At 46.2% G+C, this 23,259-nt stretch overlaps 1 protein-coding gene across 5 annotated transcripts in view; it reads left to right on the top strand.

The window, feature by feature from the left end:
- Nucleotides 1–23,259, top strand: part of meis2a (Meis homeobox 2a) — a 76,995-nt gene that overhangs the window by 41,436 nt on the left and 12,300 nt on the right. For all 5 annotated transcript variants that reach the window (XM_079174556.1, XM_079174557.1, XM_079174555.1 and 2 more), the window contains exon 9: nucleotides 12,237–12,313. In XM_079174556.1, coding sequence (XP_079030682.1) covers nucleotides 12,237–12,313 — 77 coding nt within the window. The remainder of the gene's footprint in view (nucleotides 1–12,236; nucleotides 12,314–23,259) is intronic.

The raw sequence follows: 23,259 nt of genomic DNA, 5'->3' as shown, positions 1-23,259 counted from the left end.
GACGGGCATCAATTTCATTGCAGGCACAAATCTCCGCCAGCTCAAGGCACAGAGAGTTAGGTCGCCCAATCCTCTTACGCTCTGATTCTTTGTTTTTGCCAGACAACAGCAAACACCGCCGACGCCTTCACCTTAGCTTGCTCGGCATCACACTGTATCCTACTTGCATTCATCCTCTTATAGATGTCCTGTTTGCTCTTACAATCCCCGCCACCTCCTATCCCGCCAGGTCTCCATTTTACAGCTTATTTTTTAACCTCTATCTCCCTCTGCGCCTGTCTCCTCCCACCTGGCCCTGTCTCTGCAACACGTGACAGTGTGTGTTTCACGTCTGTCCCCGGAGGTGTATCTCGGTTACCTCTAGGGCCGGGTCACAATGGCTAATCCTGTCTTCAGGTGGCTGTTTAGCGCACTGAGAGGAGAGCTCGCAGAACCGGAGGTGAGCTCCTGTTACAGGACTCCCTGACCAGGGGTCTGTCGGAATACACACGCATAACACACACAGAAACGTGCACACATGCCCTGGCAGATAGGCAAGAATGCTTGTACACACACACACACACACACACATGTATACAATCTGGTACACAAGGCAACGTTTTCACACAAAAAACACTGTCACTCAAACACATTGAGCCTGCTTATCTATCCCAGGTGGCTCAGCCTTCATCTCTACCCTCCCTTGTTCTTTATCTGCCTACTGTACTACTACCCTCCTAGTCTTTCTCTGTCTTCTCTCATTCCCAGATCAGTCAGCCTCTTGTTCACATTAGGGCTCCCTGATATGATCTCCATGAAGACTTGCTCTAGTGGCCATGCGTTGCCTGTCCTGCCCGGCACCCTCATTGTTTAAGCTGCTCTCACAGGGGGGACACAGTCAGGTCTCCAGTGAATTGAATGGGGCCCTATCATGTGTGGCTCAGCGTAGTGGGAGAGAGAGAACTCATTTTTCACTGGGGGAACGACATCCATCCCAGCAGCCAAACGCTGGCTGTTTCATTAAGTAACCCATCCAGGCAGACAGATGTGTTCACCACACAGCCATGTTTGCCTATGCAAGAGCGTGTATTAACCCACAATCCTTTGGGGGAGATTAATAGGCTACTAGCCCCTTTCCATTGATTATCTCTATGCCATTTTCCCCTCCGTTCCTTGGCTAGATATTAAAAACTAATGAAGCTTATTGAAAACGAGAACCGCAAGGCTCTTCACGGATCATTTTAGGTTATTTGGACTCAAACAGAGAGGGATCTCTTTAAGGCACAGTTTGAGTCGAATTAAGAAAATAAATGTGGAGAGCAGTGTTGAAGAACTGGGAGGAAACAAGAGGAGAGAGAGTGGAGAGTGTGACTGTAAAAAGATGTGTGTTTAAGAAAAGACAACTCTGCTCTGACACATTGAGCGGAGACACGGCAGATGTTAGCAATTCCAGAGCATAGCAAAGCATTCCTAGTGTTGGAACCACGACCTAATTGCCATAATGGAGGTGGTAAGCGCTGACAGTAATGGAGTCGTGGGGATCCATCCCCAGCAACCTGAATTAGGGGCCACTTGGCAGATCCACTTCAAGATGGCCTGTGTTTTTTTGCCAACATACCCTTGTTTTCACTGCTCTGCAAACTTTTAGAATCTTGCGTCACCAACAATCTCACCCTTGCCGTGGTGTCAGAAGAAGGGGGCTCAGGGTTTGTGTTTGTTATAGGGTGCAGTGTGGAGGGAGAAGGGGATGAAGCTGCGTGAGATACTCGGATCAGGGAGGCCAGGGCGGCGAGTGAGCAAAGAGTTAAAAGCGTCCATGTGATGGGCTCACCTCTGCACCAGGCCTGGTGAAAGGCGGCGGGGTGCTGTTGGGGAAAATGACTTCCTGAGACATTACCATCAATCACCAGACAGGTCAGGCCCCCCAATCCTGCCATCAGGACGGAGGAGAGGCGAGGGGGGATGGGGATGGAGGATTAGACTAGAGGGGACGAAAACAGAAAGAAAGAATGGGTTAAGGCTTGTTGGGGAACAGCCTATTAACAATCTCTTTTTCGCACTGTCTGACTGTTTTATGACTCTCCCTTCCTCTGCCTATCTATCTCGCCTTGTCTTTCTCTCTTTCTATTTTCCGGTCTTCCATAAAACGGCTACCCAGGCATTCAGGAACGGCCCCTGCTGGTCAGAGTCCTCTCCTCGACTCAATTGCATCATTAATTATTCCACAGGCAGTTGGCTAGAAGCAAATCTAAAGAGAGGAAGAGAAATAGAGAGGGAGCAAGAGTTAGATGGGGAGATGGGGGACAGCTGTCTCGCACCCACAGTCGGTCTTGCTTTCACTCTCTTTCTCTCTCTCTGTCTCTTTTCCTTTCTGTAAATGAAGGATGGGAGAGGGGAGGGGCTTGGGTTACCTCAGTGAGCGGTTGTGTTACATTCCTGAGAAGGGACGGGGTAGGGGGGTGGTTCAACGAGTTGCTGAAAAGAACACAGACGCTTGTCAACAGCCTCCGAGCTGGGGAGCCATCATGCCTTGCTCTAGGCCCGGAGGTCAATGACCCTGTGTTGCACCCAGATAGAGACCCAGGTAGAGAGAGAGAGAAAAAGAAATCACCATACGGTACGTGTCACTGCTTGTCCGTGGCAGAGGTCAGTCAAAAGCCTAAAAAAATCTCAAAATCCTCCTCTTTCTCTCTTTACCCATAAAACACTGTACGTGAGCAGTGGCTGAGTGACTGTGCAGTAGCTCTCTCCAGGAGAGCAGAAGGAAGGGGGAGATGCAGAAAGAGAGCGACGGAGAGAAAACGGCAAGCGCCTGGCAGTCATGGCAAAATGGCCCATTAGATTTAAGGAGTAAAAGTTCATCAGCTTTATTAATGGGAAGGTATATAAATGAAGTATGAATTACCTGACTTTTATGGAGTGGCGAGAGTGAAACTGGAGTGTCTTATGATATAATGTTTTAGTGAGCTGTTCTGAGCGCTCTGATGAACAGGCTGCAGAGAGGAGGAGAGAGAGAGAGAGAGAGAGAGAGACTGAAGTGTGCTGGGGTCCCCTGAGTCCAGCGGCTGGAAGGTTGCCTGATTGTTGCTAACATGCGTAGCTGATCGGGTTAGCTTGGAGTAGGGGACGTCCGTAGCTTCCAGGCCTAGTCTTTGCGTGTCATTAGCTAGCATAGTAAAAATTGCTGGCACGAAAATAGAAAAAGGTCATCCACATCTCTGATTTTGTCTTTCTGCTACACGTGCACGCAAACACAAGCGTGCAGCTACAGTCGAACATGCATGCAGTTGCAAGCGTGTTTAAAAACAAGCATGCATGCAGGCATACAATGTATGCAAGTACACATGCATGCACAAGGGCACACACGCCAGTGCACACACAGACAAACACACATGCGCCCCACCATCCTGTAATAAGCGGTAAGCTGAGCTAGCTGATGGTCATCCTCCCATGGGGCTGCTGGGTGGCTGCCAACTTCCTGCCTGCTTTGTCAGTGGATAAAGCCCCTAACAAACGAGAGGGCTGTAGCTAGGCAGGCCAGCCAGGTCAAAGGTCACCTCAGCCCCCGGCCAGGATTGAGTCTAAGAGCACTACAAGGAGAGAGAGGGAGAGGATGGAAGAATGCACTTAAAGATCGGCTGCTATTAACCAGGCCTAAAAGCTATAACCCTGCCTTACCACTCCTTCTCTTCTTTTCTCTTCCCTTCTCTTCTCTTTTCTTTTTTTTTTTCTTTTTTCGCGGCACTTCACAAAGGCATTTTAACTCCACATCACATGTCGACTCTGCTTTGAGGAACATTAAGAAAGTGAAAGATCCTGAGGGCATTTGTCAGTCCACACAGCGCAGTGCAGCCAGCCGCCCCTGGGTGTTGAGCAATGACAGGAGATATCTCCTTGACTCATGCACCCCGAGATGAAAGGAGGGCTCAGAAGACGTGCACATCTGAACCGCAAAAAACGGTATTCAGTAAAAGAGAACAGACACAACAGGTAGGGACGGGGTGGTGACTGATCAGGGCTTGGCTGGCTTTGTTCCATGGAAGTACTTGTGATCTCAGATGAATGCACCTATGGTTACCATCAGCTATGCTCCTCCGTCTCACTGACAGGGACATGATCTGAGGTGTCTGTCTGTCGCGGGCCTAAGAGCTTCTCTCACTTGCAGAGGATAGAGGAAAAGGGAGACGGTGGACAAGGGAAGAGAAAATCTTTGCAACCCCAGCTGTCCATTCAGAGGGAGAGAAAATTTGACATGGTTGACTTGAACACATTTTGCACCATTAGCAAACAGGAAGTGTCCCCTGCAGCTGTTTTTCAGCACGGGAGGGGGTGTTCCTGCCTCCACTGTAATGGACAAATGTTACCCACCATGTTTGCCTTTGATTTTTGACCTGAAAACAAAAATTGACATTACAAATGTCCTATGATATCTTCCAAATTGGCCTGACATTCCATAGCTGGCCCTGGGGGGGTTTCTTGTTTTTTCTCTGTAAGTGGTTGTGCTCTTGTTGCTGTGTCCTAAGGCTCGCCATTAGAATGTACTGGCCTTTCTCTCGAGAATGTAGAGTCTTAAAGAGACGGAGGGGAAGACTAGAAAGAGAGAAGGGGGAGAGCTAACAGAGGTCCTGGTCTGTGTATTTGAATACTTATGCTCATTAAGTTAATGCACAATGAAAGGGAGAACCGTCAAGTGGAAACTCTCAGAAGCTTCTATTTGAAGAGCGAACACACCCCCTTTTCTCTCCCTCAGTATGTCCATCTCTCCACAAATTACTCTGTTTCTGTTTCAATTGAAGATCAGCACCACTTTACTTTGACTTAAGAAGTTAAACAAAGTCTACAGAACACAATAGAGAAAGAGGATAAACTTAAAGAGACCCTGTATGTTAATATTAAGTCCTTTTCCCAACAGACTTCATCAACGGGGTCTAGGTTGTGAGTGCTTTACTGTCTTGCAGTGGCCTGTAAGGTTCAGTATGGCTGAATAGGGTCTAGTAGCCATGACCAATTTAATGCAGAACATTCATGTATATAGGAAGCCTAAGGAAAAACAAAGCCACATTTGTCAGGGGGTAGTTATGGTTATTTTGGAATAACAATACATTTTGGTTATCTCGGAAACAGAAATAATTCTTCACCCCCATTGGAAATGATAAAAGGTACACACATTTCTTTGTTTGTATAATTATTTGGTGGCGTCCTTTGTTATTCCCCCATGCTAGAGGTTTTCTTAGGCTAACCCTCAGTTAGTCAGTGTAGAAAATCATTGCTTTTTTACAATGTGTACATACGTCATTAAACCAGTGCCGATGTTTATTCAGTGGCTTAGTTCGTTCACCACGCTTTAGCCATAGCATGTGCTCCCAGTGACTTTATGACTGGCAACAGTGACAAGTGGTGTGGATATGAGGTTGTCCAATGCAGACAAAGTAGATGGGTCTTCTGCTTTGACAGGCCCACCAGGCCACTAATGATAGGCTTATAGGCCCTAAAAGTCCCTCGCAAAGGCAAGAGACCAATTACCTCACACTCCCAACAAGCAACACCATGGAGGATAGACGAACAGGAGGTTCACTTTTAGAGAATTATGAAAAGAAAATCTCCCAAAGAATTTAAAGTTATTGAAATGTATTAGGAACAAAACCCTTTTGTAGGAGGATGATCCTGTGGCTCAGCTGTAGTCATTACAACAAGATGTTTTAAAGATTTCTAGAGAGCAAGTAGTGATCGTGGCTGTGTGTTGACATCAGGCGAGCTGGAGAGCAGAGCAGAACAGAGCTGGGTGCCCCTGAGCAGGCAGTTACCACAACAAAGCCAACAGACTGGTCTGAAAAACCAGGCCAAATTCCTGCCCTCTAGGACCTGGCTTAAAGCTTGAGCGGAAACTTTGAAAGAGGGGGACGAGAGGAGAGGAGAAGAGAAAGAGAAAAGAGGTGGAATGAGGAGGATACGAGACGAGGCCAGACGGGTTAGCGTTTAGCGAGAAAGGGATAGCTGCTGGGGCCTATGGAGTACGGCAGGAGAAGGAGAGATCGACGGAAATGAGAGAGAGGGAGAGACTGAGAGGAGACCAGGCCCCCGCTGTAAGTATGGAGGGATCGTATTCCTCCTCTTGAAAGCGGAGGGGCAGCCGTGTGGTGGAAAAAGAAGCCATGAACTTGATCTGACGATTAAATAGGCGCATCTCTATGGCTGCAGGCCACGAATGAGATGAGGACCACAACAGAGCACACACACAGTTTGTGTATATAACTGTTGGCAAACTCCAATAGATCTATGGGTTGAGTTCAGTTGATCCTTGTTTAGGAGTCTTGGGCAGATTTCTGCATAGTTAACAATAGCAGTTTTATTTTCTTTATTGGATAAAAGTAATACCTTATTATCATTTTCCATGTTAGCATTTGGAAACATTCCCCTTAAACGTCTCTCTGTTCGTTGGGTCGATCCACTAAGTCTGGAGGTGCATTGGGATTGTGTGGGAGTGATTGCTATTTAGCCTCATGGAGCTTGGTACAATCAGATGCCTATATCTCGCATATCCTCCAGGGCTCCTTTCTCACCCTCATCGCTCCAATCATTCCTCGCTCCTTCTGACTCGCCTCACCCACTTCACCGTTACTGTAGCTTGGCAGGCGAGCAGGGCAGTTATGCTGTAGAGCTTCTCTACAACCTTGCACCATCTCCAGTGAACATAAATTAATGGTGTAGAGCAAATAGGCTGCTGGCTTTGGTCCAAAAGCTGGCTTCAGGAGTCCAGCCAGCGATTGTTGTGGCGGGCCATGGCAGCAACAGCGGTAGTAGTACTGATGCACTGCCAACCAACCAGCCAGCCAGTCCGAGAGGCAGGCAGACAGACAGACTGGGGGCCCTTTTGCTCTATAATAGATGCCGCGGGCCTCGCCAGTCCGCCTTGTATTTGCAAACATCACTGTTTTACTGTCAGAGGGCAGTCTGCTGAGAGCCCTTATACTTATTGTGGAAGCGCTGGAATCTGGAGTGAGAGAGACAGAAGTGTAGTGGTATGTTCTGAATGCAGATGGTGTGAGATGTAGATATGGATGTATTTTCATTTGCTGTTATCAGAGGTTGGCATGCAGTGTGTGCAGTTTTGTAGGTTGGCATCATGTGAGTTCTGTTTATAAGTTGGCTGTGTCTGCGAGTGTGTGCAATCAAGGGAGGGAGAGAGAAAGGGAAAGCAGCAGGGTTGAGTCATTGAGTCATGTGGCATTCTTGCCTGTTTTCAGACTGTTGTCAGGAAGCGGTGTAGTTCCCAGTAAAATAAAACAAACACCCAAAAAAAACTCTACCCCCTCCCACCGCCTAAGAACACACAAAGAGAGGGAATGAGGGAAAGAGAGAGCATAAAGCATAGTTGAGCATGGAGATGGATATGAAGATGGTGTTGGAAAGAGAAATACTTTTTTTTATGTCACTAGTTTACTCAATTTGCAATCCTTAGTGTGGGCTCAGCTAGCATGACCATAAACCAGACATAAGTTCACAATTGATGAAATAAATCAAATTGATCTTTCCCATTACTTATAATTTTAACTCATTAAATTGAGTTTTTATACAAATAATTATTTGCAGTTTCTGCTGATAAATTTGAAATACCATCGTCATAAAAATATGAAGCTCTTCTTTTTTTTAATTGTCACTCGTCAATCTATTTGACGTCTACAGACAGAGGTAATTAACTGTAGCCTTCAATTTAAACCACAAATCTGTCAGAAAACTGCAGCTAAAGAGCCACATATTGCTCCGTGCATATAAACACCCCTTGATGGATTCAAAAACTCAAACTGGATTTATTTGTCATATCTGTTTGATCTCCCGGTAATGCCGATATGCATTCAATCTCATTGTCATTTGTCAAAGAAGCCAATTGTAGCATTATTAACAACGGCAACTTGATATTTAAAATGTGCCAATCTTACCCCAGCTCAATGCAGAATCCATATTAAAATGTCATTCCTTTATTTGATTGCGTTTATTTCTGACAGTGAATATTATTATCATCCACCAGTCGCTTTGATTAAAAACAAATAAGATTCCAATCAATGTGAGGAAGGCATATATGAAAGGTGGTACTGGGATACAATATTGCTGTAAAACTAGACACAAACTCACAATGAAGCCCATCAAATACTTCCAATCACATAAAAGCATTATTATGCATACGTTATTATATAGACTTATATCTGTATAGTATTTGACGCTTTTTCATCAATACTTTTTAAAATGAATAAACACAGACTTTTATAGAACGACAAATATATATGCAGATTATCTAATAACTCTATCCCATTGACAAAGTAGCCGGTGCTAAATCACACCAATCATCATCAGCAAATCCTCCGTGTTGCCCCGGCAACATGGTAAACAGCCAGTGGCCTGTGATTTCCTGAGAGTCATTACCGTGGAATAGGTTCGCAAACCGATGCAACCTTGTGACCCGGCCCTATAACTCATGTCACACACTGATGATGTCATTCATCAATGGGGTCCACCAGCGGGCTCGGGCGAGGGGCTTGCAGGTACGGCGAGCAGCGGGGAAGGGGCAGAGTGGGGAAAAGCGGTCGGGATAATGATCGGGCTGCGGGGTTTGACGACGGCAGAAATTAGGTGTCAGGAGAGCATGAATCTGATATATGGCAAGCCGGACGTTGAATGAGTAGAGTCAGTGTGGGCGAAAGGTGCGGTGTGAAGTAGGAGTGGTCCAGCAGTAGATGCGGTTGTTGTGTATGGTAGAAATGCCAAGCTGGGGCTCAGAGGGGGTTTGAGGACTGTACACAGCAGATGATGGAGCCACCTCAGCTTGTAATGTTCTGCAACCACAGGGGCCATTACATCCAGCACTATCAGAGAGCACCGAACACATCACACCCTGTAATTTAGCCATCACACACACACACACACACACACACACACACACACACATCTCGATTCTCAATGACTGGCAGAATGTGATCCACCTGCATATGCGCCCGTGTTTATGTGTTTTGTGTTGATGTCGGGCTGTGCTTTTTCAGGTCAGGTTGTAGGAGTTGGACAACATTTGTGCATCAGGATAGTGCACGCTTGTGCCATTAACAGGCTTTAGCGTAATTAACAGAGATTTTTTTTTCGATCTGCCGGTGCCCGGACAACAAATTGAAGCTGCTCATTTCTGGCTCTAATTATTTATAGACCGGCTGTTTTACGTTTTGCGGTCAATCCTCTTTTAAGGATATTGGCCTTGGTGTTTGTAACTGAACATATTGAGCGGATCCAAAGCTAGTGGGGGAGATTATCAATACCATCTTTGATCTTGCTCCATGTTTGTGTTTCATCCATTAAATAACCATGTCATACTGTCTCCCGAGGGTAGGGAAGGACATCTCCAGGAAGAAACACTTTAAACAGATTTAGTACTCTGACTCTGTTTAATATTTATTCACCAATTCATCTCACGTTTACTCTTTTCATAGAGGATTTTTTCTGTACTCATTGGGTGATTTACTAACATATATTTTTTTTACTGAGGCAATTAACATTAAGAGGTTACTCAGAGGTCTAAATAGCCGTTCTCCAATTTCACGGCTGCTGCAGCCCTGTGACCACAGGACCCACCGTGTCGGCTTATTTCTCACGTCCGTGTGTGTGTGTGTGTGTGTCGCCATTGCGGCCACATCATTTTCTGTATCTGATATTTCAGAGGGCCATGCTTTTAGGAAATTTGCCCCAAGTGTGGGTGGGCTCCAGTCACAGCCATAAAAAGTATATCTGTGTCAAGGAGGGGGGGGCGGTTGTCCGCAAGAAAGGCGAGAGAGCATTGAGGAAAGGTTGCATACAGACATGTTGTGTGTGTTTGCTTCTATGTGTGGGCTTTGCGGTGCATATGTGCAAGTCTTGGGGTTGCAGGTGAGCGATCTAGTCTGACACAGGGAGGGAAGGAGAGGGGAATGAGCGAGGCCCGGGTGAGGTATGAGATGAACGAAATAGGATTTATTTATTTTTGTCTCGTGTCTATGTGGTCGGAGTAAATCTCCTTACTCAGGGGTTTTGTGTGCGAGGGGAGCTTTAACGTCCCCACTCTCCTTGATGAGACATCTTTCTTGTTTGTTCAAACCATTCATTACGTGGTGCATGCCGGACGAGCTATGCCGCTGGCCGGCGTATTTATCACCGAGCTAAAGCGCGCTCTGGCTGACAGTAGGCGATTGATGACCAGGTCTGGGCTTGAGAGGCTGAGGAAGCCTTAATACAATGTAAATGACCCACTCCCATTTCCAATCTAGGCTGCTCCTCTCCCCACACCTCCACAGCACATCATCTTTAGCTACGTCTCAATTCGTGTATATGTTTGTGTAGTGTGTGTACATAAAAAAAAGAGTGGGAGGAAGTGTGTGTCCTGTTATATTTGCGAGCGTGTTTTGATCGTGACCGGGGTCATAGCTAATGTGAAAACGCCTAGGAAGCCCAGGAGTGTAAGGGGGAGGGAAAGAGATGCTGTGCTCTTATATTACATGTTGTTGTGCAGAGCGGACACACACAAATACACACAGACACACACACACACAAGGATGTAGATATGTATATCTGTTGTATTCTACTGAGCTCGCTTACACACACACACACATAGACACACACACACAGTTACCAAAACAGACATTGCTCTGTCTTCCCTAGCCAAGGATATGTCAGCACCTGGCAATCAAAAAATGTATTCCTATGTAAGTATTATCATCTCTCCTTTGTTAATAATTTTAGCATATTAAAAGGGACTACGTACACAAGTACAAATCAGAGTAATCCCTCTATGCAGCCTGGACTCATTATTTGACCAATCTCAGCCTTGTTTGTTATTAATTGAGCACATTCCTCAAACCAATTTTTTTCCATCTCTCCTTTAATTAAAACGGACTACGTTTCGACAGGCAGTACTGCCTGAAAGGAGAAATCGTCCTCTGCTGATATGAAACCTCACTTACATCAATTATTTCCGCAGTAAATGAGAAAATTGTTCTTGAGCAACTGTTATCATTTCAAGTTAAAATTGAATTCAATTAACATGAGGCAGGCACACATTACTAGCTTCAGTGCGTGTGGAGCTGGAGAACAAAAAGGGTATATGTCGTGAGGCTAAAGGTATTTTCCTCGCAGGGGATGAATGTGTGTTAATGGAGCTTAAAAGATTTAAGTGTCACTTTTTTAAAAGGACTTTTTGTGTGTTGTGATTTGCAGGTGTCACGTCTATGAATATTTGTTTGTGTGCATTTCTGTTTGCAGAAATGTGCGCTTGTGAACGTGTAAGTCTGTGTGCATGCATGCTCCCTGTCTACGGTGGCTGAATGAAACACATAGTGTCTCATTTGTTTCGTTTGCGTGCGCCCCGACTCCTAATCTGGCCCTTAAAGACATCTGTCACCAGCGATCACTGTTGTTTTGTCATGCTTCATAGCAAGCCCAGGGGGAGCAAGGCAGCCCAAGGTCTGCCATTTATATCAGCCCATGTTCTCTAGATTGGACCTGACACAAATAGTATCTTTGCAGCCCTGGTCCCAGAATTACATTTTCAGGTAAAAAATCTTGGCGAAGCTGTGGAGGAGATTTCACAGCATTCTGTTCTTTTAGCATTAGTCTGTATTCTGCAGCTCTCTATGAAAGAGCCACCACCAGGATACATGTCAGACATTCAAGGAAAGATAAACGTATTCACTGCAAATCTGCACCCACTCATTCTGTTGCTTGGTATTATGGAAGGATTCTCAGACACCACAGTATCTGCGTTAGGCCGGCTTGAAAGTGTGTTTGTCAGCATGTGCCTGTAAGTGTGTGCCTTTTTTTATTCTGCTGTGGTGCATATGTTCAGTGTGTACACTATATGTTGCTTTTTGTGTGGGCGGAGTGGGGCTAGGAAAGGGGGTTATCACAGTTGACAAACTTGTTCGGCCAGCTCTGACAGGTTTAACACTGACTCTGCTTCCGCATGTTGATGTGCGGGTGGACACGTGTGAGCTGTGAGTATCTATACAGTGCCAGGGAGGGGCAGGGTTGGGTAGAGGTCATGAGAAGGTGCGGTCTTGGGTTGCACAACACGACAAACACGGGAACATATTGAATACATACAGTAATAGGCAGGAACTTGACTCATAGCATGTGTTCCCTTCCAGCGCTTCTCTTTAGGAGTGCTTGCGTAAGTGAATATTTATGTTAAGCTGTATGTCAAAGAGGCTCATTTGTGTGTGTTTCTCTCTCTCTGTTTGCTCCTGCAGCACCCATACCCTTCTGAAGAGCAGAAGAAGCAGCTAGCCCAAGACACGGGCCTCACCATCTTACAAGTAAACAACTGGTGAGTCAAGATTTTCGCTCGCCCTATCTCCACCACCAGCATCGCTCTGCCTTTAATTTCCAAAAGCCTTTCGCCTCCCTCTCCCTGCCAAGTGTGAAAACCGTTTATGTGCAGCCCTCCCCATCGCATACAGACACACACGGAGGTGCACGCGTTGATGTACACACAGACAACCTTTGTAACATTATTACACGTAAGCTACCAGGATGTTCCGGTGTTATCGGCGAAGTGTTCTGCGGCTAAGTCAGTGGTCTTTGTGGTTTGATGCACATGTATTCAGTGGGATATATTTAAGGAGAAAGGCAGAGATCATAAGCTACCCCTACAGCCCCCACACCCACCCCACCCCTTCATCCAAAAACCATACCTAGGACTGCCACTGGTGCCCCCACAAAAAGGCAAAACTGCCTTCCACCCCCTCCCTATTTTACACAAGCTATATGGTGGATTAAGGTTTTGGTGGCCTGGCCAGCAGGGCCTTTGTAGATGGCTTAGCACATAACTGGGGGTGGTGGATTAAATAAAATGATCACAGAAGCAAAGAAATGATACAGGAATTACTTATCAAAATACTAGCCCAGGTTTTATCTGCAGCTTAATTTTGTTCAGTACATTCTCAGGGTGATGTTCAGATTAATTGAACTGACAGCTTCCTTTCAAATTTCCGGGAAGGTATTTGCACGGATTTCAGGTCTTACACAAACTTAATTATATGGAACCCCATTTTATCATTCTAATTCCATGTAGCGGGGGGTTCTATTTACAAATGACAAGTCTGTGCCTTTTATTCACAGCTTTCCTTAATATATTTATCAAAGCGGGTTCATTTACAAAGTGCTCTATCTGTCGGGTACAGGCAGGCCGACATTAACGAAGCTTTTAGGTTTATCAGACTCGCAGCCCGACAAGCCACCCGAGGGTCAATTGATTTTTTGGTTCTGTGATACATTTTTTTCTCATTTTTCCTGGATCACAATGAGAAACATGCCTAGAGAATTAGCCTGGTTTGTCGGCCTTATCTATCAGCCCCCTCCCTCGTCCTCCCCCCTCCATCCTGACATACTCTCTCTCTTTCTGTCTCCCTCTCTCTCTCTCACCCTTTTCTTTATTCCCTTCTAGCCAAGGGAAGTCAAGCTACTTAAATTGGCCACAGGAACCGCTGTTATCAGACTTTAATGCACCCTACAGTGTGGATAGCATTTCAATTACACCAGTAACCAAAGATTAGCCCCCGCGTGCCTGTTTCATGCCTCGTGCCACCGTTTCGGGACGCCACGCACCTTACCTACAGGAGCAGAAAATTGAGTTGCCTTGCCTGTGTCATGGTGATTAATGCAGAAATAGTCTGCAAACCTGCGAGGAGAGAGAGAGAGCGAGAGAAATAGACAGAGACATTGACAGAGATAGATATAGGAAGAGTCCCTGCCTTCTCAAAGGCCATGAAATCCAAGCCTGGCACTGAAATGCCTCAGATCCATTTATAAAGAGGTCTGAAAGAATCTCGTGCTGGGAAACATCCCCATGAACCCTGTTTCCATACGCACATACACATAGGTGGTCATGGAGCTACGCATTAATGTCACACCAGCCGTGTTAACAAAAACACACCAGCAATCAATTTCCACAAATAAAGTCATTAGAGAGGCTTAGACTCTGCTGGTCTATCTCTGGTACATTCTGGTTGTTGTCAACTCGCCTGGCGGATGCTGTCACATTAATGTCTATTTTATGGTGATGGAAAGATGAGAGGCAGAGACGATGCTGAAGTCTTGTTTCCCCTCGAACTGCTAAACCAGGCAGGACAGTGAGTTACAGTTAAATAACGCTTTGTTTGGGTTGTGCCCTGGTTTTTTCCTCTTTGGTTGGCTGCTGAGATGGTCCACCCAGGATATGACAGACCTCTGCCATATGAAATTCCTGTTTTCTTTTTGTTGTTTTTTTAAAAAAAGCTCTTCAAATTCCTGGCTGGCCCCCTTGCATTGTTCTTTAGTTCCCTTTGATGCATGGCCGCTGCCACGTAACTGACCAAAGAGAGAGAGAGAGAGAGAGAGGGAGATAGAGGGAGAGAGAGACAGAAGCAGAGGATGAGTGGGGGGAAAGGGAGGGGACGGCCGCCGTCTTCGGTTTCCAGAGCTCTCCCCCGGGGAAAGGATGTGCTGAATCAGGGCTTTGTCCGCAGGCACAATCGTAGCCCAGCGAGGGCACAAGGGTGCTCTGTGTGATAGTCAATAGAGAGTGCATCTCGCTCTCTCCCCACTTGCCCCATCAAACCTCCCCAAACATACCCTCCAACTGGCACCTCCATATACGTTTACCTGCAGCTCACCTGTACACACAGAAAACAAAACCCATAGTAAACCACGTTCAGCTGGTTTGAAACATTTTGTCTCTGTAACGCAGAAGACACCTTATATAATCTAGTCTATATTTTCAGCTGGCAGCCTCACCTGTTTGTAGCCCACACCCCATTAGCTGTCTGATGCTAATAAGGAACAAAGGAAAAGGTGAAAGTCTAAGATCTCACCGCCCTGGTGTTGAGCAGATGAGGACTTGATTATCCAGTTAATAGTATAGTCTGTGTGCGTGTGAGTGTATGTGCACATTGTTACTAATGGGACGCTATGCTCTCTCAGTATGCCCAGAGATGTTTTGTGTGTACAGTGTGTCAGGACACCATTAGTTGACCATTAGGTAGTGTGTTTGCTCTGGCCACGTTTGAGACAACTGGCGTCATGCTAACAGAACCGGGGGAGTGGTCTGACATGTAATTGCATTTGTTTAAGATTGTGGGAAAAGGTGAGGGACGTGTCACACATGGCATTCTGGGATATAAGTAGGTGAAACGGCAGAATTGGGTGTCTATGCTGCTGGAGAAGCGTTCACAGTTTACAGTATCTAGCGGTATATTTGCCTGCCTCAGCAGCTCCTGGTGTCCTGCTATCAGTCTGGGCTAAATGAGGCCTGACCGAATCCTTTCATGTCTCAGCGTCAGGCCCAGCATGATGTGCCCTCACTCACTGCCATAAACGCACACACCAACAATCCTGCCGTTATTTACCACTGCAGCAATGCACACACACACACACACACACACACACACACACAAGCATACAATACATGCACGCAGGGTTATTACATTGGCCTGAGAGATGATGACAGATGACTGAGAGAAACAGCATCTAAAAAAAGGAAGGAAATCGTCCCCTCATTATTCCCTCATCTCACAGGCAGCCAGTTTCCACGGCAGAGAGAGAAAGAGAGAGAGGATAGAGGTAGAGCAAGTCAGAATATGTCAGTTCTTGGCATCTATCATGACTGACTGCTGTGCCACTGGAGCACTAATAACAATAAAGAGGGCACTAAGCCACACTCTATTTTTACTTCTCTACCTTCTCTCTACAGCCCAGGAGGGAATACATGTATAGACACATACACACACACACACACACAGGGGAGAGGCTCTAATTAGCGGCAGAAAGGAATACAATGAGTGAGTTATTAAGACACAGGGGCGGATCGCAGCCAACCTTTGCCCCCTGTCGGAGCACAGGTCACATGATAAGGGAAGGATATCCGCCAGACGACGGCGCCAGGCAGCCTGTGCCCACTGAGGAGATGAAATAGGCTCAATCGCTCCAGTCACCAAGGGCAGGGAATGGTGCACTGATTGTTTTTGAGTTTTTTTCTTGATAATTCGACCTCACCAGAAGGACAAAGTCACATTTAGCAACAGTCATCATATTATTCACCGTGCATTAACTGTATGTTTACATTAATATTTAGATATTTGATTCCATTGTATTGAGACAACTGTAAAATACGATTAGACTACCAAAACGGCATACTTGTCTGTTCGGGTGGATTAAATACAATAATAGCTTAACAGAGAGGTCTAAAGGATACTACAGATTAAAGTCATTACACTCGTATGCCTTCACAAGAATTAGCTTTATTTACATAATATCCTGATTGTCCTCCAAGATTGCAATCGGCTGCACGTAGCACAGCATGCAGATAAACTGAGTTTAGCTAGCTCTAGTCTAAACTGACTGCTCTAAAGCTCCCTTCCCAGCAGGTTCCCCATTCCCATTCAGATCTTTATTTTCCCCTTTCTCTCCAGACTGCTCACAGTTGAACTCACCCAATGGAGATGCAAAGAAGCTGTACGGCCGGTTCATATGCAAACCGTCATAAACGGTCAAGCACATTTGTTTGTCGAATCTGAGAACAAGAAAGGGAAAAACTAAGGCCAAATTTGTTCCTCCACTTAGCGAAGCATTTTCCGTCCTCTATTCTCCAGTCCAATGAGACACTGAGAAACACTGGCTTTTATGATTTTTTTTATGATCCTTTGGTTTGGCGGGCGAGCACGTAATGAAATGCAAAATAATAACTAATATTTTCCAAATGTAACATAAAGCTATGAAACTGACCCAGCCGCCTCTTTTTTCCACATTCTTTATAAGTATTTAAGTCTTATGAATCTCAGACAGATGGAGGTCCCCTTTCCCTCTCCTTCCTCTTCTCTATATCACAGCCTATTCCTTACTTTTCTGTCTCTTCGTCTCTGCCACACTGGTGGGCCAGTTGACTGAAGTTGCTGGTTATCTGTCTAACTTTGACCCAGATGGAAATGTCAGGCCTTTTTTTGGCTGCAACCAGGGACTCCCGGCAGTGGCCATCTTATGCCCCTGGCTTTCTAAATATACAGCTGGAGTGTGGAGAGGTTGCGGCTGTGAGTGTGTTTGTGTGTATTTCACTCTGGTGTGTCTTTGTGCGGCCAGCATGAGTGTATATGTGAGTCTGACTGAGAGAGAGAGAGAGAGAGAGAGAGAGAGAGAGACTATCGGGGCGCTGCCAACACAGGCATCATGATCCCGCTCATTTAGGGACCGCTAATTGGCAGTTAATTAGCAGAATTGACTCTGTTGTCAGATCCCAAGTGCCAGCCCCCCTACCAACACCCCCTACCCACTAAGTTCATTTGATCTGGCTGCTTTCTTGATGCTGTAATAATAATCCCATTTTATCTGTTTTGGAAGGAGGAACACATTTGGAAAACCATATTTTCATTATTGGCGGAGTGAAATATAACGGCTCCCTGTTGGAGTAGGTTTCATTTTCTTTTTCATTTTGTTCCGCAGTTGTTACAGTTCCAAATATCTGCTCGCAGTGCAATCTAGACACATGCCGTACTTACAGGACAAGCCATGGTAGCCTTGAACAGCTGATGCTAATGTGCGCCACGGTGTTTATGTGTGCACTCACAGTATATGTGCTGCGTGTGAGTACATGAGCACATGCCGCCGTTGAAACGCCCGGCGTGATTAACAGGGCCCACTTCCACTTTATCAGGCACTGGGGGCACATTGGGTCATAGCATGGCATGGACACCCACCGTGACCATGGAGCAGCCCAGTGCCCACCTCGCTGTGGGTCTAGAGTTATGAAAAACAGGTGGTGCTTTTTAAAAAATTGGCACCGTTGGGCGATCATGCACAAAAATGAATGCTTTTTTTAGTTGTTTTCCCATTACATGCTCAAGACTCTCCAAGGCTGTGGAATTCTCCCAGCAAAGACGGCATGCAAGGAGAACGAAGCCAGACGAGGCAAAATAGAGAGGCAAAGAGCTGAAAGAGGCATTACAGAGAAAGCATTAGCGGGAGAGATGGGAGGAGGGAGGTCTTTGTACTTCTCTGCTCCTTTTGGCTCTTTCATTCCTCAACGGCTTGGTTTTATTGGTGGGTCGTTTAATAACAAGGGCTCTGCGTTTGAAATAAAGTCGAGCTGCGTTTGCGTGGGCGAGCCTTCTTTTTTTATTTTTAAGATGGTAATTTCTGTACTAGGGGTGAGAACTGGAGAGAGATCGAGAGAGAGAGAGAGAGAGAGAAAGATAATACACTAGAAAGAGAAGAGAGGGAGGCGAGAGAGGAACGAAGGGTGAGAGTGTGGGATAGAGAAAATTCAAGGAGAATACAAGGGAGGAAAGTAGGTTAATTTATTTCATTTGCAGGAACAGAAAGAACTTAAAAAGGAAAAAAAAAAAAATAGGTTGGTGATAGTGAGAAAGAAAGTGTAGGATGCTGTTTTCATGAACAAGCAGCTTAATGCACACGGGCAGCCACAGTAAGCCTGCCAGAATCTCCCTGTGCCTGAGGCCATCTGTGAGCAGAATAGCAATTTTATTACTTTGTCATTAAACCAATTTCACAGCAGTATTGTTTGTTAATGAGCAGCCGCAAACGAGCGAAGATGTCACGTACTAGAATAGCAGCAAGATTTGTGACCCCAGTTCTCCTCTGTCTCATTCTGCCAACCTGTACCTCATTCTTATTCTTCTGCCCTTTCCGCCACCGTCTTCTTTCTTAACATCCTTACTGTCATCCTTCCTCTCTCCCTGCCATCCTCCCATCTTGCTCATCCCTCCCTTCCTCCCCCTGTTATAGGGGTCCTTGGCCCATAAAAGGGGAAACTGCTGAAAGATAAAATGCAAAGTCTATACAGTCAAGTCTCTGTTTATGAGCTTCCATTTGCCTTAAGAGCTCATTGGGACGAAGGGTTTCTCCATGGGCTTTCAGCGTGCAGCTGGAAACCCTGGGATATTGGCCTGTTATTTAGCTCTAAAGCATGACATTGGTGCCAACGGCAAGTGCCAACAGAGGGACTAGGCGTCTCAATAGGTGCATAAGTCCTTTGGGTTGTATGCAAGACGACGTCATGCATTTATTTATCTGATATTTTAAAGTCGCTTATAGAATGAGGCTTGATCACTGTTTTTTTAATGGACTTGGTTAGTGTTGGAGTGGTGATTTTTAAGAATAAAATCTAAGCTCAGGTCAGTCCGGTTGGAACGGTCTGTTTTCACAAAGAGAGCCCTGCACTTCAGCTGCTATGGTGCTATATGTGTCTTTATGGCTACTCACTGTGTTTATGTTTTTACTCTGGAGGTCATTTGGCACAGATTTAGGGTCTTTTTGTGGCTTACGACTGAGAGAGAGAGAGAGAGAGAGAGAGAGAGAGAGAGAGAGAAAAGAGAGAGATTTAAACTGAAGCCCCAGAGGATCAGACAACCTGACAGAGTAGATTTGGAATAATTAGTTTTATCTGCTGAGGGAGATAGCCAGAGGAGCTGTGTGTTAGCCAAAGGGTGCTGCTATGTGTATCTATGTGGCGATGTGTTCCGGGTTGCTGAACGTTGTGTATGTGTTTGTGTGCATGGTGTATGTGTTTGGAGCGAGAGGGGTGATAGTGTGGGGGACTAAAAAGGATAAAGGTGACCAGGTGTAACAGAATGGCCTTGAGGGAGGGTGGGTGGCGGTGTGTGTGTGTGTGTGTGTGTGTGTGTGTTGGAGCCAGAGAGGACAGGATCTCCTTCTTTGGCTGAGCTCTTTAAACTCTGTGAACCTTTACAAGGTATTTTCTCTCTGTCCAGGCATGCTCGTTCCGTCACTCTTTCTCTTTCTCTCTGTTTCTCTTTACCTCCCTCTTTCACACTTTGCATTCCCTCCATCCCTGTATTTGGATATACAGTAACGGCATGTAAATAAGCATCTATCGTTGCGTGGTGTCACATTACAAATAACCCCCATTGACCTCCCTCCCCCTCTTTTAAGACACGATGAGAGTGAGTGTTTTTGAATATGAAAGGGGGGAGAGAGTTGTAATGACATCCTTAACAATGCTCCAATGTGTTATTCTTACCTGTTGTGTGTTTTCTGAAGCTGTGATTCATGGCCTGGTGCCCATGTGGCTTTGAGGTGCAGGCTAATAAGCCCATCATGGAAGACCCTATAAATCAATATAGCCCTTTGTTTGTTTAAGCCATGCTCTGCCCCAGTTCAGGCCTGTTATGGATGAGATATCAGTGGAGTCAGTGCCAAGCAGAAAAGGGGAGGGAGCGGCGAAGAGGGAGGGAGTCACTGCGCCTCTCCACAAAAACAATCCAATCTTAATTGGACCGTGGCCCAAAATCTTGGAGATATCAAACCCGGTAATTGCAATTTGGGAGAGGTGAGAAATAAACGGTGCATCTTGCCGCCACATTTTCTCCATATGCACGCACAAACACACGTGCTTTGACGAAGTTAGCAGAGGGAGCTGGAGGAATTAGCCACTATTAGCCAACACTATTACATGCATAACAAGATGCAGAGATTCAGAGGAAGAGCTGGATAAAGGAAGGGGGGGAGAACAATGAAGAGTACATTACCCTAATCTCGGGTTTTTCTCCTCCCAGCCTTATGAATATTTATTCTTCCCATTATCGACAATGATGTTTCAATCGGGAGATTCTGTGAGCATGTGCGGCGAGGAGGGAGGGCGGCGGAAATATATCTTTTCCCTAGTGGGGTAGACAGAGTCTGCCTTTTTAACCTACAAGATAAAGCATTTTTGAGAATGGGATTGCTTTTATTTGGAGGGTTTACTCATGACAGTTCACAGGCTTGCATTCAAGGCCCATATTCTGTTGGCTGAATTGAAGAGATTGTTGTATTTGTTTCAGGCTGTCACATATGAAGGAGGCCAGTCAAAGCTGTACACAGTCAGTGGTAGAGTTGATCTGAGAGGCCGAGGGCTCGCTGCAGGCCACCAGGCACATCAGAGTCCCTGTGGTCCACTCCACAGTGTCAGTGCAGCTTCTGCCAGCAGTCCTCTCCACAAACAACTGCTATTTATATCACTTGCCGGCTGCTGGGCTTTTTAGCCCTAAACTCTGCTTCCGACCGCGCCTGCACATGTGTGTTTGTGTGCCCGTGTTGACGCTTATGTGTGTCAAAGCGATTACGTGCAATTGGAACTGAAGATTAATTATTCAGTAGGGAAGTCGGAGGCAAGCTGACAACATTTGACCAATGAGTCTCGTCACCAATATGTGCGAACGCACTTGCTCAGACACATCATGGAAACGTGCTTGGTTGAAACGCAACAGACACAATGGTGAGAAGATGATGACTTCCCAGTGGGAGGGAGAATCCCTCTCCAAACACACTCACACACACACACACACACGCACACTCACAGGGAGACACACACCCTGAATCCTTTACTCCCCAGTAGTCTGGCTCTTAAAGACTGCACCTAAACCCAGGCATTAGAGAATCCCGACAGTCTAGGTTTAGGTGTCACTTTTTAATTGCTCAGACTGCTGTGCATTTTCACTGCCCTAAATTCATGGTTAATAGTACAGCAGCGTGAGGAGAAAAAAGTGAGAGGCAAGCGGAGAGAGAGCCCGTGCGTGCGTATATAAGTTTGGGGTGGGGTGGTAAAATGGGGGCAACCAGCGTGTGCAACCTCCCATTGGCTCCGCTTTCTGACTTCTGCTAATGCATTTGAGTTTTAGGAGCACAAGTTAGTGTGTGCAAGTGTGTGTGTGTGTGTGTGTGTGTGTGTGTGTGTCTGTGTTAGTGTGTGTATACACGTGCATGCTCACAAATGTACCCAGGCGTGTATGTGTGTTGCGTAAGGACGTAACTGCTGAAGCCCCTCTTGGCAGCCCCCCCTCTTCTTCTCTTTGAGCTGAACCCATTATAGTCTTATAAAGGAGAGAGAAGTAGAGACGTTTGATATGAAGCAAAGGAAATAGATTGGCCTTATTTCCTGCCTGGCTGCTGCAGCACAGGCACTTGTGTTGCCTAGACGATGCAGGCAATTGACACTCAATTTTGTTTGAAATATCACGCCTCTATCATGCCATTATCAGCTTCCCCTGGTAATCCACAAAGCCACCCTGTTTGATATCTGACAATAAGGGGGAGTCACAGAGTCGCAGAATCTCTCACTCGATTACCAGGCGGAGAGGGGAAAAAAGGGTCGAGAATGAAAGGGAGCAGAAGACGATGGAGACGAGGCAAGGCAAGAGAGGGTGAGGGAAATAGAGATGGAAAGATAGTGCAGGAGGGAGACGGGGAGGCTGAAACAGTCACACATTTGGATGATAGCAGTGAGAAGTGTGTGGGAGCGGAGATTATACCTGCCGCCCCGCAGAGACATCCAAAGGAGCTCCACAGGCCTGGCATTGTAGGAAGAAGAGCAATCTGGGCAATAGGGGTGGCACTCTTCACAACTGAGAAAATGGGGCGATCTTGTAAGCACACCCTCTTATCTCAAGAGGGCTGATGGGTAGGTCGGGGTAATCATAGTGCTGGATTCAGTCTTTCTTTCCCCCCAAACTCCACTGGTGTGTGTCTGAGCAGCATCTGTGTGTGTGTGTGCCAGCACATCTATGTTCTATTTCCCGCTGGCACTGCATGAGAGCAGGAAGCCCTCACCCACCCAAAAGGTGAGAAGCCGGCTTATGAAGTGTGAGTGTTACCTTCCAGTGCTGACGACCTCTGTCACGCGCTATGTGCTGGAACCTTTGACGGGGGCTAATATTGACATGTGCTGAATGTTTTCAGATGCTCTTCAAACAACGCAAAACACAGCTGTTAGTCCCTCAGCTCCTGGGCAGGCAGAGAATACCTTTTGTGCACCTATGCACGTTAATAAGGTGTTGTCTTAAGGGAGGGAGCCCAAAAGTAAGAGAAGAGAGAGGCCTCGATGTGGATCAACTCTTGCCTAAATCCCGCTGTCTGGTGGTGATATTCAAAAATAACAGCGTTTGTAAAAACACTCCAGGGCAGGGGTGCCAGCCTCGAAGGAAAAGGAGGTTAACGACGGGAAATATTAGGGGACCGTCTGGGAGAGAGAGAAAGAAAGAGAAAGACGAGATGATTCCACCCTTCCTCCTGAAAACTGCTTGGGCTACGGCAGGTTAGCCATGTTGGGTTACTACAATAAGGTCTCTTTCATACAGGTGTGTTGACGCCTGGGGCAGGCTTGGCCTCGGTCCATTCCATTCACCCTGGCTGATTTGAACAATAACTATCATATCTGTTAAAAGAGAAGGGAGGGTGAAGCGTCAAGAAGGAGATGCCTGAGAGCTGTGTCGGGGCCAAGAAAAACCC

This window comes from Pholis gunnellus, assembly GCF_910591455.1.
Source record: "Pholis gunnellus genome assembly, chromosome: 15".
Lineage (NCBI taxonomy): Eukaryota > Metazoa > Chordata > Actinopteri > Perciformes > Pholidae > Pholis > Pholis gunnellus.
This window is presented reverse-complemented; position numbering and strand designations above follow the sequence as displayed.